The sequence below is a fragment of the Trachemys scripta genome, chromosome 1, assembly GCF_013100865.1.
Source record: "Trachemys scripta elegans isolate TJP31775 chromosome 1, CAS_Tse_1.0, whole genome shotgun sequence".
NCBI classification, from domain to species: domain Eukaryota; kingdom Metazoa; phylum Chordata; order Testudines; family Emydidae; genus Trachemys; species Trachemys scripta.
The window spans coordinates 61,435,024-61,452,549 of record NC_048298.1 but is presented as its reverse complement, the minus strand read 5'-3'; the positions used below and the strand labels follow the sequence as shown (position 1 = coordinate 61,452,549).

The window sequence follows — 17,526 nt, the reverse complement described above, 5'->3', positions numbered from 1 at the left end:
CTATACATGGGTAAATCAAGGACTAAGGTGAAGTAGCTTCTGTATAGAATGTTGCTAGGGGTATAGCAGAATGGGAGAGCCACTCTGGAATGAAGAAAAGTGTGAATCATGCCAGTACATGAAATGGAGAGTGGAATGCAAATGTACAAAAATAAATTTGTTTTTAAAGTATGGCAGCCAAAGTATTTCCTCTCTCTCTCTCACACACACATGCACACAACAAAGCAGAGAGAGTGATAATGCTATAGGTCACAGTGGTTTCCAATTCAAAGAAAAATATGGCACCCAGACTTTTACTCACAGCTAGTGGAGGAAAGATTTGGATTTATGAATAAATATTTCTTGGGTTTTAAAAATAAATGCAGAAAGGAAGATTATGGGAAATTCAGAGCAGCTGAGTCCCTAGCGAGGTGGGGGAAATTAACAGGAAAATGATGTGAAGGAATGCAAAGGTGTGAAGGTTGAAAATGATACTTCATTATGGTGTCAGGTAAAGAATGGGGTATGGCAAGGCTGCATCCTATCTTCTGGGCATAAGATAACATGAATTACCACCCTGGATCAGACCCATGGTCCATCTAGTCCAGTATCCTGTCTCCAACAGCGGCCAGCACCAGATGTTCAGAGGGAGGTGTAAGAAACCATGTGTTAGGCTCCTGCAGCAACAGCTTTAAAAAACTCCCCAAATCTGATGTGAGAAAATGACCTGATGTGAGTTTAGTGACAGAGGTGAAACCTTTGTTACAGTTGTGCTGGACAGAGCAGAAACATGGGAGCTGACACACATAGGTCTAGATCCTGCAAAAACTTGTGCATGTTTTAAACATCAGCAGTCCCATTGAGAAGTGCATCATGGATAGATTTATTGGAAGCTATCTCAAGAAGACAAGTGGGAGTGAGGTGATCTAGAGGAATGACTAATAAGAAGATATGGGGAGTTAAGCACAGTTACAGAAGTTCAGTGAACTGGCTGATCCACTAGGTGAGCGGGTTACAGCTGGAGCATAAAATCAGATAAAATAACAGGAAGAGTTGAGTGATGGCAATCAGAGGGAGGAAGACCACCAGGAAGACTGAAATGTGAAATGGAATGGTCCTGTAACACTGAGCAAGGAATGAGATTGGAGCAAAAGGGGACAGAAAATGCAATGAATGAAATTGCTCAGATCTCTGCTTCAGAACTGAAGTTACGAATATTACTTCTCAGTACTTGTGTTGGGATTATGTCCTAGGTTATTTGCCTTACAAAATAATCAAGTTCAAAAAGTACATGCCATAAAGCACTAGGGAAAAAAAATGATTATAGGTTAGGAATGTTGAAAAAAGTAGCTTGGAAATAAACTAATACAGAGAATATGCGTAACTAAATATATGGACTAATAAGATTAGAACAATCACAGTAAGGCTAGGTCTACACTACCCGCCTGAATCGGCGGGTAGAAATCGATCTATCGGGGATCGAATTATCACGTCTCGTCGGGACGCGACAATCGATCCCCGAATTGATGCTCTTACTCCACCAGCAGAGGTGGGAGTAAGCGCCGTCGACGGGGAGCCGCGGAGGTCGATTTTGCCGCCGTCCTCACAGCGGGGTAAGTCGGCTCTGATAGGTCGAATTCAGCTATGCTATTCACGTAGCTGAATTTGCGTATATTAAATCGACCCCCCCGTAGTGAAGACCTGCCCTATGAGAGTGAGGCACAGTTGCAAACATAAATGTGTGGGCATATACCACAATCTTCCAAACTAACTCTGTGATTACTAGTCTTTAAAAACAACTCCCCTTTAACTCAAGCACAAAGATCTATACATTATCCATGGTTCTCACACAAAAATGACTTGCATACAAACTTTTACAAATTTGGCCCACTGTGACCAAACTTTATTACCCATTTCATGGAGCTGTGACAAAAGTTTAAGAATCAAACAACTTGGGGATCACAGAGGCTATTATGTTTATTGTGCCGAACAGACTGTGATAATCCATTAAAGGACCATTTTCAACAAGCAAGCGATTCAAAGTACAATCATAGACAGCAACTCTACATGAAGAACAAAGCAAAAAAGGAACAGGAAAACAGTAAACTGCAGTTAAACATCTTGAAACTTGTTTCCTGCAAACATACCTATCTTGCAGAAATGGTAGAAAAGTTTAATGTCCAGTTTTATTTACTAGTGACCAATGATAGCAAAGAACAGTCCTATAAAATTTATCTCCCATAAAAATAAACTATATATATAAAAAATTTTATGATGTTCTCACTGTTTCAATGGCCACGAGCAGTTTTCAGTCTGAAAAATGAGGTATAGTAGGCCCTAAGAGGTAGTAATGTGTTTTGATTGTACTACAATATATAGACAATATAAGATGAACTTCATCAGAGTTGTAAGTCCCTCGGAGCTTGATCCACATGCATCAACTACTTCTGTTTCATCTGTTGAACACTGTGTTTTAAAAAAACCCCAAAATGCATTTGTTGAACATGAAATTGTTAGGACCCGATCCAGTGTCCTTTGAAGTCAACTGGAGTCCTTCCATTGACTTCAATGGGCAATGGATGCAGTCTTTAATGAGCTACAGAATGGATATGATTAGCCCTCGTTTAGTTAACATTAACATGTCTAGTTTTAATACTCTGATCAGCTCTTTCTTGGCAGTCCCCAAGAATGAGCCTTCTGCAGTCTTTTGAGGAGATCCTTGTTTCTTGATATCATGTCTTTGAAGAAGCCAGTAAGTAGTTATCTTTAGGTGCATTTGACTCAGTACTAAAGCCATACCGATAGAAGCCTTCCTGAGAAACTACCCCCGGCCCAGTTAATAATACAATGTCACAAAGCAGATGTACTGACTAGGAGAGAGAGCGAGAGGGGGAGAGAGAGAGAGGAATAAAAAATCTCTACATAAGAAGCATTTAAAATAAATCAGGTTTGAAACATTACAAAAATCACATTTGTGTAAAATACATGAAAATACTTGTCAAGTATTTCCTTACAATCTACTAATTTAAAAAAAAAACAAAAACACATATTTGTGATTGCATTATGCAAAAGCTGAGCTTGTTGCTTCCCACCTACAAAGCTTCAAGTTTCTTTGAAGGTTTTTTTTTGTTTTTTGTTTTTAATATGAAAGTAATTTAAAATGTGTTCATTTCCAGCAAAGTTCTTTTACAACAAATAGTTTTGAATTAGGGATTAGTTGCAGTCCTAACTGTTTCAAACATCTCAAACTAATGCTGAAAGTAACAAGTTCATTCCATTTAAAGTCTGGAGGTAGGTCTTTGTCAATCGATTAGTCCATTTCTTTAAACAATTCATTTGAGGTACAAACTTGGACAGTAATATTTAAACATTACAACTAATTTTTTTCTATGTCATGTAGTGTCATTGAAAATTATCCTTACAAACCTATGAGTATTCAGTACAAAAATATATTCAAGTTAACAGTACATTACACAGAAATCTAGCAGAGAATAGGAATAAGTACATTAAAAAAAGAAAAATAGATAGTCATGCTGAAACACATTAAAAATATTGCGTCATTAAGTGTTGAAGAAAAAATAAGGAGAAAATAGAGATATTCATGATTATTTACCCAATAATAATTTCTTGCATTGTATGTGTATAGCAGCATGTATTTATCAGGCTGTTGACTTAACTGTAAAAATCAGAGGTAGTATTGAATAGTGGGGTAATATTGCATCTGTTGCTAAAAGTGCTGTTTTGAGTGAAAAAGATGGAGAAATGTCACTGGAGTAAAACTGCCCAGTGAACCATCCTATGTCAAAGTATATTGCTTAAAGTAATACACAAGCTCACTTGAGGTACATGATGTTGATTCTTACATCAAAACTGGTGAGTAATGAGAAGAGATTCATTCCCTTTGAAATATTGATACATGATGGGTGAAATTAGGTGAGGTCAAACAAAACATTTTTTTCTTGGTTCAGATAAATTCCTGATTCATTCTGGGATAACTTTTCATGATTTTTTCCTCCAAAACCACTGTAATTGATAAATCTATGTCTTTATATGGCTTGAGAGTGTTTTGGTGTTAGTCACCTCTAGTTTTGTAAAAATGTCTGGCTCTGCGGAAAGCTGAGTCTACCTGAATTTCTAGTTTCCTGAAGATGAGTGCTGTGAGTTTTGTTTATTACTACTTCTGCTGATATGTTTGTATCTGTAAGTATACAACGTATCTTTGTCTTTCTTCCCTTTTGCAAAATGAAAGTACCTATTTTTCCTTTCTTTTGATTATTGGCTGAATTAAGTGAAAAATCAGCTCTCAATTCTTCCTGAAATAACAGTAAGTTTAAAAAAAAAATCAAGTACAAATCTACAAGAAGGTTACAAAAAGAAGAGTAGTATCTATCCCTTATCTTTGGTGTTCTAAACAGGGAGTTACTAAGCTAGGGAGTGGGTTCTTGGAGGTGTTGTAAGGCCAATGATGTCACACACCAAGCCTTTCCTATTTCAATGCCCATTATAATTATGTTACAAGTCTCTTGTTTATATGCAGTGCAGTGAATGACTTAAATCTGATTCAAAGCTTTCCTGACCCAGTCACCCTTACTTAGCAGCTCAAACAAACTATTAGTAGGTTAAGAAAAAAGAAAACAGTAATTAAAAGTTGCATCGGTAATCTGTGTCCCCTTTGTGTTACAGCAGTTTTTCACTAAACCTGGGACTGTGAAGGGATTACAAAAAAGGTGATTAATATAGTCTTTTTTAAGGTTATGTGATTTTTTTTCCCCCCAGGCATAAGTGGAAAGACCATGGCATAGAAAATAAGTGGTCAAGGCAGCGTCTTCTCCCTTCAAAAGACCCAACTGCTGATGAGGTAGAAATCGAATGGTGTGGTCTCCTAGTCTTCCTCTGCAGATTCTTGTGAGGACGTCTCTTCAGTTTCTTCAGTCTCTTCCTGGAATACACAAAATAAATAATTACCATTGTGTCTATGCCTTTCAGTTACAAAGGCAGACATGGTTGCCACTGAGAACTTCTGCATAAATCATAATTACTTCCTAAGCTGAATGAACACTCTTTATAACCTTTACATTATTTCAAGAGTCCTCCTCCATGATTCCTCCATACCCATGTAAATTAGAACATAAGAATGTAAGAATGGCCCTACTAGGTCAGACCAAAGGTCCATCTAGTCCAGTATCCTGTTTTCCGATAGTGGCCAATGCCAGGTGCCCCAGGGGGAATGAACAGAACAGGTAATCATCAAGTGATTCATCCCGTTGCCCATTCCCAGCTTCTGGCAAACAGAGGCGAGGGACACCATCCCTGCCCATCCTGGCTAATAGCCATTGATGGACCTATCCTCCCTGAACTTATCTAGTTCTTTTTTGAACCTTGTTATAGTCTTGGCCTTCACAACATCCTCTGGCAAAGAGTTCCACAGGCTGACTGTGCGTTGTGTGAAGAAATACTTCCTTTTGTTTGTTTTAAACCTGCCTATTTATTTCATTTGGTGACCCCTAGTTCTAATGTTATGAGAAATAGTAAACAACACTTCCTTATCTACTTTCTCTACACCAGTCATGATTTTATAGACCTCAAACATATCTCCCCTTAGTCATCTCTTTTCTAAGCTGAAAAGTCTCAGTCTTATTAATCTCTCCTCATACAGAAGCCATTCCATACCCCTAATAATTTTTGTTGCCTTTTTCTGAACCTTTTCCAATTCCAATATATATTTTTTGAGATGGGGCAACCACATCTGCACACAGTATTCAAGATGTGGGCGTACCATGGATTTATATAGAGGCAACATGATATTTTCTGTCCTATTATCTATCCCTTTCATAATTTATTCCCAACATTCTGTTCGCTTTTTTGATTGCTACTGCACATTGAGTGGATGTTTTCAGAGAACTATCCACAATGACTCCAAGAACTCTTTTCTGAGTGGTAACAGCTAATTTAGACCCCATCATTTTATGTCTAGTTGGGATTATGCTTTCCAATGTGCATTACTTTGCATTTATCAACATTAAATTTCATCTGCCATTTCGTTGCCCCGTCACCCAGTTTTGAGAGATTCTTTTGTACCTCTTCGCAGTCTGCCTGGGTCATAACTATCTTTAGTAATTTTGTAAATTGAAAGGAAATATTCTTTCCCAATGTCCAGCTATGCCTGTCCAAACTGTGGATATGACCTCGTACCACCAGATGGAAACCAAGAAAGAAACCAAGAACTTGGGGACCTCAACCCTCTTTGAAAAGGTACTGACCTGGCTGACCACATCAATTCATTTTCAGTTGTCTTTCAGTCTGCCCACTTTTAATTCTTTAGGACCTATGCTGCTTTTATGTTGACTTAACAGAGGTGAGACTAAATAAATAGCTAGGAATTGGAGGAGGCTTTGAGTACAACCGTAATTATCTTGTTGTTTTGGGTTTGACACTGGGGTGACTTTGATCTCGACATTTCTCATGCCAGAATTTGTTTGAGTGGATGTTTCTCAGCTGTTGTTTAGAAGTTTAACCAAGTTCTGCTGAACCACGTAGTCTGAACACTAAAATACATGTAAAAACAACTCTGTGGCGAGATGCAGTGTCTGAAAGGTTGGGCTAGCCACGAAATGTAAATTTGACATATATCCTTGCAGGCCCCTCTCTTAACAAAAGCTGCTCTCCTCTGCCCCATCCCTCTGGCCTTGATGTTTTCCTTCAGCAGGCCCAGCTCTGCCATCCAATCCTCTTCACACTGCTTATTTAATAAATGTGCAATACCTTTCAGGACATGGCTGGTAAACTGTAGACAATAAACATTTCTGATAAAAGGGCTGTTAGTGTGAGGTTGATTTTTATCAAATGCTGCACATCCTCTCCTAAAACAGCATGTGAAAAAGATCTAGGAAGAATAGGTAAACATTTACCCCTACAGCAAAGTGAGACCTTTTAAGAATGACCAGCTTATAACAGTCTTCATACTTTAATAGATTTGATTTTCCACATGGCTTCATTTTGTCTGGGTGGCTAACTGACACAATTTATAACTCTCTTCCTTTCCCAGGCCACTACAGTACACCATTCAGTAAAGCATGCCTTAAAGCTCGTCTGCATTATATGACCAAACTTCCATTCATTAGTGTTTGAAACACCTCAGCTGTGAAGGGCTCCTAAATGCTACCATGTGTGACAGTGCTGCACAAGAGCAGCATCGAGAAAAAAAACACTGGGCTTTAATCATAGGCCACTGCTTACTGCAATCCCTTTTCAAAAGGTTTCAAACATCCAAAAAAAAAAAAAAGGCAGAAAAAAGCTGTAAATCCAGGGAATAAACACAAGTACAAATGAATGGATGACAGCTTAAAAAATATAACCATAGCAGCATCAAGCCATGAGATTTCACACTGGTTTTGTTTAGTCTGCTTTGGGTTATGTGGGAAATGTGGAAAGCATGAAGCAAAAGCCCCCCTCCCTGCTAAACCATGGGCCTCAAATATTTAAGCCAGTAGGTTTATACCTCTTGACTAGGAAACAGGCCATGACCCTGGGGTACTCTCTGGAGTACCAGGCACAAAGAAAGATGTAGCATGATCAAAGCCATGGCCAGACGAAAGAGAGCAAAGTCAAGTGTCAGCAGCCCTCTGACCTTGTCTTTTCAATTAGTATTTAAATTCCAGAAAGGCACTAAGCGAGCATGCAGATACACAATTTTCTTCCTCACAATGCTTCCTTTCCAGTGACATGGGAGGTATTTAGATTACTGCAATGAAAGTGGTCACAGAACAGCAAGTGCATGGGTGAATTTTACTCCCCATAGCCAAGGTTCAGAATATTCAGGTACTGAACCAATCTTTTTAACATTTCATAAAATTCATAAAATACATGATGTGTTTTCCCCACTCATCCTCCCCATCTTGCAGAATGACATAGGGGGCAGTTGTAGCAGTTCAGGCTAGAAGAAAATCAGTATCTAAAGCCATCTTTGTGCTGGCAAGTACTAGAAGTGGGAGAAGCTGTTTTAAAACATATTGCATTGACACTTTGCAAATTCAGAGGCTCATCAAGATCATGAGGAGCAACTGCTTTGCTCAAAGCTGTCAGTGACTATTCAGCTGAAAATGATGACCTTGGATTCTGTTTTCTTTACTTAACATAACACACATAGGTGGTTTTTTTTTAAATGCTGCTTTCTACTGACTTTGAAGTTGTATTAGCTTTGACATTTAATTAGTAATGGTATGAGGAGCAGCTGAAAACCTCCAATTATTTTTAAGGCTATGTAGAGGGCAGCAGTGAGTTGCCTGAACTTTCTAGAAGCCCAACAGTTAAGCTACTACTACTCCTGTGGGAATTCTATGCCAAAAAAATAAAAATTCTACACACAATATTTTAAAGTTCTGCAAAATTCTGCAAATTTTATTTATCAAAATAACACTATATAATCATTCCATTTTCAATTATTTTGGTAATTTATTTCAAAATATCTGTCAGCAAGTATGTCTGTAACAATACAGACACACACATAAATTCCCCCAGGAGGAGAGAGTTAAAGAAACCCCTATGACAACCCAGTTCGTGTTTCTCTGCCCCCTCCTCTCCAGAACCCAGCTGGGGGGCCAGACACCCACAACCCCTCCCCCCCCGAGCCCCCCTGTACCCCCCCCCCAGCCCAGACACCCACCTCCCTACCCCTCAGAACCCAGGGATCCAGATGGAGAAACAGGCCAGTGCTGGGTCTGCATTGCGCAGTGGTGCAGAATTCCCCCAGGAGTACAGCTACAGGACCACTTGCATCATTTTATGATTGGTTAGTTGGGAGAATACTGCAACCTTAACTGGTTCTTTTTGAGAGCAGGTGGACTTTTGACCACACTATCAAAAAGAAGAAGTGGGGGGGGGTTACTGGCAGCAGTCTCTGGAGAAGGTGTTTGTGGAAGTAAGTGTTTCAAAGCCAGCATGGAGAGCTGAAGAGACGTCTTCATTGCCAAAGGATATGTTTTAGTGCCAGTGTTGCCACCTCTTTTAATGTTATCACAAGGCTTGCAATATTTATTGGTTTTCTTAAAGTTACAGCAAGAGATTGCATGAGAATCTTAGCTATTTTTTTTAAAAGAAAGATTCTAGCCCTCATGATTGTGGTAAAAGGTTTGAAAATGTGACCCGAGGGCACCTTAAAGCTGAAACCCCAGAAATCAAGTAAATAGGACATCATATTTATTTATTTATTTGTTTTTTAAAATCTCATGATTTTAAGACAATCTCATAATTTTGGGACTTGATTCATGATTTTTGAATGTTTGAGGTTGGCAATGCAGTGGATCATTTTGGTTTGGAAGAAGAGCTTTTCAAGAAGAAAAGCAGAACTGGAAAAGTTGTTACTCTGCTAAGGGGAGTGGAATATTGACTTACAGACTGACAATTGTCTTGCGTGAAGCCTGGTTGAATTCCTTCTATGCAAACACTAAGACCAGAACACTAAGTTTAGAAGTGACAGTAGAAGAAAGATATTCGTAAGTAGCCTAGCCAGTAGTTATTATTTACTGGCTATTTGGTATTGTACAAAACACAGAAGATGACATGCTTGCTGATTTGGAGTGCTTACCACCTAAACAGAGACAGAACAAAAATTAGGTGTGACAGATATGGCAATTTCCTGCAATATCTTTGGGAGACCTTACTGTCTTAAGCTTATGTATCATTGTGGGCCTGGGACTGTATGTAACTCCAGGGGGCAGAGTGACCACAGCTCCTCCAGGAACTAAGAACAGTGGGGGGAAATTCCCTCAGGTTGTAACTCCTGCAGAGCAGTACCACTGTCTGGAGAGATTTGCATATACTAGTTCAAACTAGATTCTCCAGAGACCAACAGACAAAGAAAGGACTTCTGGATGAATAGCCTGAGTTTAAAGTGACTCAGGGCCTTCTTTCTGATCTAGCAAACAGACAGGACCTTCTGTCCAAGTGGGGCCCCCATCCTTCCTGGGAAAGGCTTGAAAGGCCTATCAAGGTTCTAAAATACTCTGGTAAGCATTTAGCCTGCGTATAGGAACTTTTATTGTTTGTTATGTGGCTTCTCTGGTAATGCATTCACCTTAAGAATAAATGTGCTTGCTGAATAAAAGAGCTGAGTGGTAACTTGTGACTGGTGGCAATTACAGCTGTTCATCGCCTTTGGAGAGAAAGCAAAGCACAGACAGTGGCCTCTTTATGCAGTCTGGCATGTTGAGGATATTACAATGTAGGCAGGGAACTGTGCAGTCTGGAAAAACCCTGGTCAGGAGGCAGAGAGATGCATGTCTCTGCCCAAGAGAAGTGATGACTGAGGAGCCAGGAGACTAGAGTGGGTGTCCTCGACAGACCACAGAGGGGAATACAAGTGAAGTTGCCCTGCATTGGGAGATCCAGAGGAAGTAAAGTAGTAAATCATCTTTTTTGTGGATACAGCACTTTTACAGAGGTGGATTAGTGGTTATGGATTCCATGGAAGAAGAGCGCTTTAAACAGAAATTTGAAAGGAGGGCAGGTGCACTATATACTAGGATTGGGAGACACTTCCCGGTGTTGAAGTTGGCAGAAGTGGTTAAATTGATCAGAATGTTGTAACACAATGATTCTCAACCTCTCCTATGCCATGGCTTTATGTTACCATAGAAAAAGTATCCTCCCACCCCTCCCCTGTGTAGCCATAGAAAAGGCGAGGTGGTCAGGTAGGGTTACCATCCGTCCGGGTTTCCCCGGACATGTCCGGCTTTTTCAGCTTTAAATGGCCATCTGGGGGGGATTTCTAATAAAGTAGAAATGTCCGGGATTTCCCCCTTCCCCTCATGCAGAGTGCGGTGCGGCTGATTGGACGGCTGGGCCTGATTGAAAGCCGCTTGCAGCCACTGGAGCCTCTAGCAGCCAGAGTCCCTCCCCCTCCCCCACTCCCTCCTCCCTCACAGAGCAGCGCGTCACAGTGTTTGGCTCCATGTGGAGCCCGCAGCTCTCCCTCTGCCTGCTGGGGGGGGCAGGCAAGGGACTGGGAACGGGGAGTTAGATTGGTCGGGGGTTCTGGGGGGGGGCTGTCAGGAGAAGGGGGTGTAGAGAGTGGTTGGGGCAGTCAGGGGACAGGGAGCAGGGAGGCTTAGATAGGGGGTGGGGTCCTGGGGGCAGTTAGGGTGCGGGGGTCTCAGGAGGGGGCAGTCAGGGGACAGGTAGGGGAGTTCTGAGGGGGGCAGGGCTGGGGCAGGGCTAGGGTGGCACCCCATGTCCTCTTTTTTTTGATTATTGAAATATGGTAATCCTACGGTGGGGTGCAGGGGCTGCAGGGCGAGGAGGAGCAGGGCAGGCAGGGGCATAGAGGCTGCAGGGGCAGAGAGGTGCAGGGGCAGGGCAGGCGGGGGGGTGCAGAGGCTGCAGGGCGAGGAGGAGCAGGGCAGGCAGGGGCATAGAGGCTGCAGGGGCAGGGGGCGCAGGGATCTCAGAGGCTGCAGGGGTGGAGGGGTGCAGGGGCTGCAGGGCGAGTGGGGAGCAGGGAAGCACTTAGCAAGCCCCAACCGAGATCAGAGTGGGAGGGAGGAGGGGGAATGCAGGGTGCTCAGAGGAGGGGGCAGAGCTGGGGCAGGGACTTTGGGGAAGAGGTTGGAATGGGGGCAGGGAAGGGATGGGGTTGGGGCTAGGGGCGGGGCGGAGTTGGGGCGGGGCCGGGGGCGGGACCGGGGCCCTGTGGAGTGTCCTCTTTTCCCATTTCCCATGACTATTCCCATGTTTAAAGCGAAGCACGTGCCTAAGTACTTTGCTCAGTTCCTTTCAGGACTGAGCCACTAGAGAGGAAGACATCACAGTCGTATGCAGTGCCTTCATGAGAGGATAATGTATTTTACACAGACCTACTGACTTGTATCTGGTGTTGCTGCATGCAATAGGACCAGGCAGTGAGACAAAGGGAAGGATACTGTGTGATGGAGCAGGGAAACAGTCCCAACATTTAGGAGGAACAGGATGCTGGAATGAAAGGCTTTGTGGGTTCAGATGAACTCTGACCAAACTCAACAGAGACACACATAACCTCAAGCATGAAGGGACAGTCACTGGGCGGGCATCAGAGATCCTGATCACTCAATACTAGTGCTAGATCCACCTACAGACATGCCACAAAGTCAAGAACAAAACCACAGATCATGGAAAGGGTGCAATCAGCTAAGCAATCAATTGAAAAGCAAAACTTTCAGGCTGCCTGGCTATCCTTAATTCAGGCAGTTCCTAACTTCTGAATGCTTGATTTTGCAACCTTAACACTTTTAATGCAGTTGTCTTAGCTGTAAGAGAAAGGCATTGTTTGAGTTAACTTGATTGTTCTGTAATCCAGTTTTGCATTTATATGAAAAAATTGCTTTCTTTGTAACTGCGGCTGTTGTAGGCAATTAAAGGGGGACTGGTGGGAAGTGAGGAGAACAACTACAAAATGCCTCTCAACCCTCTCCTGTATGGACTTAATTGTGACATAGAGTAAGTGGTGTCTAGCTGCACCATCCCAATGGGAGCACTGCGAGACATTCTTCAGATGCTCTTAGGCACACAGAAGTTGAACAACTGCTACCACATCACCTTCTGTGGTGCATCTTATTGTCTCCTTTTGTGGCTGGCCAGATCAGCCGGCTGATGTGTAGGGGCAGGCTGGGACATGTCTCTGCATGCTCCCTGCTCCTAAGTGGTGCTGTGTGCCCTCAGGGAAGTAGGGACAAGCATTCCTAAGAGTGCAGGGGCTGCAGTTCTGCCGGGCTCTCTTGCAAGCTGCTGCAATAAAAGCACGAAAAACCGGAATTCTGGTAAGGGACCGCACTTTATTTCCTAGCTACATCCGCATGACATAGGTTGGGGTATCAAAAGGTTATCCCCCACATCATGTGGCAGCAGCTAATATCCCTGACTCCAGTGGCTACTGTTATATCTCCCTTCCTTCCCACCTCCCTTTTTTTTAAAAAATCAAATGCATATAAACTGTAATATCAATAAGAATAACAACCACAAACTAATCCAACTACTTAATAAAAGTTAGAAGAAAAAACAACTAGGATGGTGCTCAGGGTACAGCTGCCCGTAAGTACCCTATCAGAACCTCAACGCCTTTTTGATCATGGCCAGCCACTTCTTGTTCTCAAAACACTTCCTTCTGCAGTGTCCTAATCAGCTACTGAGGTGGATCTGCTTCCTGATGTCTGTTTGCTGCTCCTCATGTTTGCCGTTGTGAATAACCAAGTGAGCATGTGTTGCTTTTGTCAGCGTGTAAGAACTGTCAGTAGCATTTTGGGTGTTCTCAGGACCAACAAGTCAGTGTATTCCTTGGTCTCCTTTGGATGTCTTCAGTTCCTCTTTCAAGCCTGACCCTCAGGGTAATTATGACATAAGACTTCGGTGATGAATCTAACATTCTCTCCCACTTGCAACAGGGAGTAACTGCTTGGCATTTTTGCCATAGTATTTCTTCTGTTTTAGTTTCCTAGTGTAAAATTCTTTTGTCACTACTTCAAGGTTAATTATCTTTGGCTCAAGAAGCTTGTTGGATGTTGGCACTAAGGTTTTGGTAATATTCTAGCAATGCTAAGTATTGATCCCTTGAATCTGCCAGGGCTTTCTTTAAAAATCAAATGATTTTATTTATACAGCTTTCTCATACTGTGCATTGTAAGGCCCCGATGGGGAGTGCTTAAGCTGATATGCCAAAGAGAATTGCAGAAATGACCAGCTTATGAACTGTGAACTGTCTGTTGCTAACTCCTCTGGAATTCCATGGAGAGCAAAGCAGGATTGTAACAGGAACCACTGGAGACTGTTGCTACTAATACAGCTGCAGAAGGCGAGTGGAGGCTAAATGTGCACCCATGTAAGGTCAGCCCTGTAGCTGGTAAGAATTTTATCTTGAACCAAGTCTAGTTTGTTAAGTTTTAGCACTAGGAAGTGGTTTATCTTTATTTCTCTTGTAACCATTTCTGCTTTAATGCCTTGTACTTGTACTCACTTAAAGCCTATCTCTTCGTAGTTAAATACATTTGTTTTATTCTTTAATCAAAACTGATCCAGTGTTTTGGTTAAACAGGGCTCTGGGGTAACTCCATTTGAAGTAACAAACAGTTGGATATTGTTCCCTTACAGGGGCAACGGACCTCCAATATCTGGACTGTCCAGGAGAGAGCTGGACAGTGCAGAACACATGTTTTGGGGGGAAATTAGGGACTGGGAGTGTGTTGGGATCACCCTGCAGGTCGTAACCAAAGCTGCTGGTGTCAGTGTTCCTGGAAGGCTGCAGTTATACACACACATTCAGGGTATGACCTGCATGCTGGTTGGCTGTTTGTGAGGGGCTCAGATTGGGAGCTACAGCACCAAAGCATTGTGAGGCACCCCAGATTGCAGGGCAGGTGGTGACACAGCCCCTGACTGGCTGACACTGCACTTTGGAATGGGACACTTGCTCTGCTTATAGTCCCAATGAAGTCAATGATGTTACTTAATAGTAGCGTAAGGCTCTAGTAAATGTGAGTAAGAGTGGCAAAATCTGGATCCAAAGCCAATATTTTTAAAGGTAATTAGGCATCACTCAACTCAGTGTTGCAAGTGACTTATGCACTTAGGAGCCTGTGTATCACTGAAAGTCAATGAGACTTAGGCTCCTAGGTATCTCAGTCGCTTTTGAAAATGTCTAAGGCCTGGTCTACACTACGGGTTTAGGTCGACTTTAGCAGCGTTAAACCGAATTAAGCCTGGACACGTCCACACAACGAGGCCCTTTCTTTCGACTTAAAGGGCCCTTTAAACCGGTTTCTTTACACCACCTCCGACGAGGGGATTAGCGATAAAACCGGCATTTGCGGGTCGGAATTGGGGTAGTGTGGACGGAATTCGATGTTATTGGCCTCCGGGAGCTATCCCACAGTGCTTCATTGTGACCGCTCTGGACAGCGCTCTCAACTCAGATGCACTGACCAGGTAGACAGGAAAAGACCCGCGAAGGTTTGAATTTCATTTCCTGTTTGCCCAGCGTGGAGAGCACAGGTGACCACGCAGAGCTCATCAGCACAGGTAACCGTGATGGAGTCCTCCCAGGATCGCAAAAGAGCTCCAGCATGGACCGAACGGGAGGTACGAGATCTGCTCGCCATATGGGGAGATGAAGCAGTGATAGCTGAACTCCGTAGCAGTAAAAGAAATGGAAAAGTATTAGAAAAGATCTCCAAGGCCATGAAGGACCGAGGCCATAACAGGGACACACAGCAGTGCCGCGTGAAAATTAAGGAGCTACGGCAAGCCTACCACAAAGCCAGAGAAGCAAACGGAAGGTCCGGGGCAGAGCCGCAAACTTGCCGCTACTACGCGGAGCTGCATGCGATCCTAGGCGGTGCAGCCACCACTACCCCAACCGTGTGCTATGACTCTCTCACTGGAGAAACACACAGGGAAGACGGTTCGGGGAACGAGGAAGATGACGATGGAGGTACTGTAGGTAGCTCACAGCAGCAAGGAAGTGGAGAAACCGGTTTCCCCAACAGCCAGGATATGTTTGTGACCCTGGACCTGGAACCAGTAACCCCCGAACTCACCCAAGACCCTCAGGGCACACAGGAGACCTCTGGTGAGTGTAACTTTGTAAATATTTGTAAACATTACAAAAAAAAAGCAAGCAAGTCTGTTAACGTGTATGGGGATGGAGCGGAAATCCTCCAGGGACATCTCCAGAAAGCTCTCCTGGTTGAAATGGGGTGATTTTATTAAGGGGGACATTCAGAGGCGCCCGTTCCTGCTCTTCTGACCAGAAATGTTCCCCGCTGTTAACCACGCGGTGGGGGGAGGGGTGAAGTGATCATCCCAGAGAATCGTGTGTGTGTGTGTGGGGAGGGGGGGGTTTACTTGTGTTTGTGCCGCATGTTAACCGGGAAACCGCAGCCCCCTCCTTTTACATTGAAACCCCATTTTAAATGGACAACCCAATTCATCCTTGATATGGGAAATGCGCTGCTGTTTGCAACCTTTCCCGCATGTTAAGAAGGTTAAAAAAGCCAAAACACTGTGGCCTACGATGGCTGCCTGCAAGCCTAAATATGCGACCTTGTAATGAAAGAGTGTACCCATTGTTCCCTAAAATGTGTCTTTTTTAACCACCTCTCCCTTCTCCTCCGCCAGCTGCAAATGTTTCTCCTTCGCAGAGGCTCGTGAACATTAGAAAGAGAAAACGTAAGACGAGGGACGAGATGTTCACGGAGCTGCAGATGTCCGCCCAGGCTGATAGAGCACAGCAGAATGCGTGGAGGCAGTCAATGTCGGAGATGAGAAAAGCCCAATATGAACGAGAGGAGAGGTGGCGGGCTGAATCGCGGGAAGAACAGAGCAAGTGGCGGGCTGAAGACGATAGGTGGCGTCAGCTTGCAGACAGACGGCAAGAGGCAATGCTCCGTCTGCTGGAGCATCAAAGTGATATGCTCGAGCGTATGGTTGAGTTGCAGGAAAGGCAGCAGGAGCAGAGACCGCCGCTACAGCCCCTGTGTAACCAACAGCCCTCCTCCCCAAGTTCCATAGCCTCCTCACCAAGACGCCCAAGAACACGGTGGGGGGGCCTCCGTCCACCCAGTCACTCCACCCCAGATGATCGCCCAAGCATCAGAAGGCTGGCCTTCAATAAGAGTTAAAGTTTTAAAATGCAGTGTGTCCTTTTCCATCCCTCCTCCCCCACCCATCCCAGGCTACCTTGGCAATTATCCCCCTACCTCTGTAAGGAACTAATAAAGAATGCATGAATGTGAAAAAACAATGACTTTATTGCCTCTGCAAGTGGGAGGGGAGGGGAGGGTGGGGTGGGGTGGTTGGTTTACAGGGAAGTAGAGTGAACCGGGTCGGGGGGGGGGGGGTTGGAGGGTTCATCAAGGAGAAACAAACAGAAGTTTCACACAGTAGCCTGGCCAGTCACAAAACTCGTTTTCAAAGCTTCTCTGATGCGCACCGCGCCCTGCTGTGCTCCTCTAACCGCCCTGGTGTCTGGCTGCGCGTAATCAGCGGCCAGGCGAGTTGCCTCAACCTCCCACCCCGCCATAAATGTCTCCCCCTTACTCTCACAGATATTGTGGAGCGCACAGCAAGCAGCAATAACAATGGGGATATTCTTTTCGCTGAGGTCTGAGCGAGTCAGTAAGCTGCGCCAGCGCGCTTTTAAACATCCAAATGCACATTCTACCACCATTCGGCACTTGCTCAGCCTGTAGTTGAACAGGTCCTGACTCCTGTCCAGGCTGCCTGTGTACGGCTTCATGAGCCATGGCATTAAGGGGTAGGCTGGGTCCCCAAGGATCACGATAGGCATTTCAACATCCCCAATGGTCACTTTCTGGTCCGGGAAGAAAGTCCCTTCCTCCAGCTTTCGAAACAGAGCAGAGTTCCTGAAGACGCGAGCATCATGTACCTTTCCCGGCCATCCCACGTTGATGTTGGTGAAACGTCCCTTGTGATCCACCAGGGCTTGCAGCAGCATTGAAAAGTACCCCTTGCGGTTTACGTAGTCGGTGGCTTGGTGCTCCGGTGACAAGATAGGGATATGGGTTC

General features: G+C 43.9%; 1 protein-coding gene across 2 annotated transcripts in view; it reads right to left on the bottom strand.

Annotated features, from left to right (window-relative positions):
• Nucleotides 1–1,848: 1,848 nt before the first annotated feature.
• Nucleotides 1,849–17,526, bottom strand: part of HMGA2 (high mobility group AT-hook 2) — a 184,371-nt gene continuing 168,693 nt past the window's right edge. For both annotated transcript variants that reach the window (XM_034770718.1, XM_034770728.1), the window contains exon 5: nt 1,849–4,918. In XM_034770718.1, the coding sequence (XP_034626609.1) occupies nt 4,862–4,918 (57 nt within the window). In that variant the 3' untranslated portion in view covers nt 1,849–4,861. The remainder of the gene's footprint in view (nt 4,919–17,526) is intronic.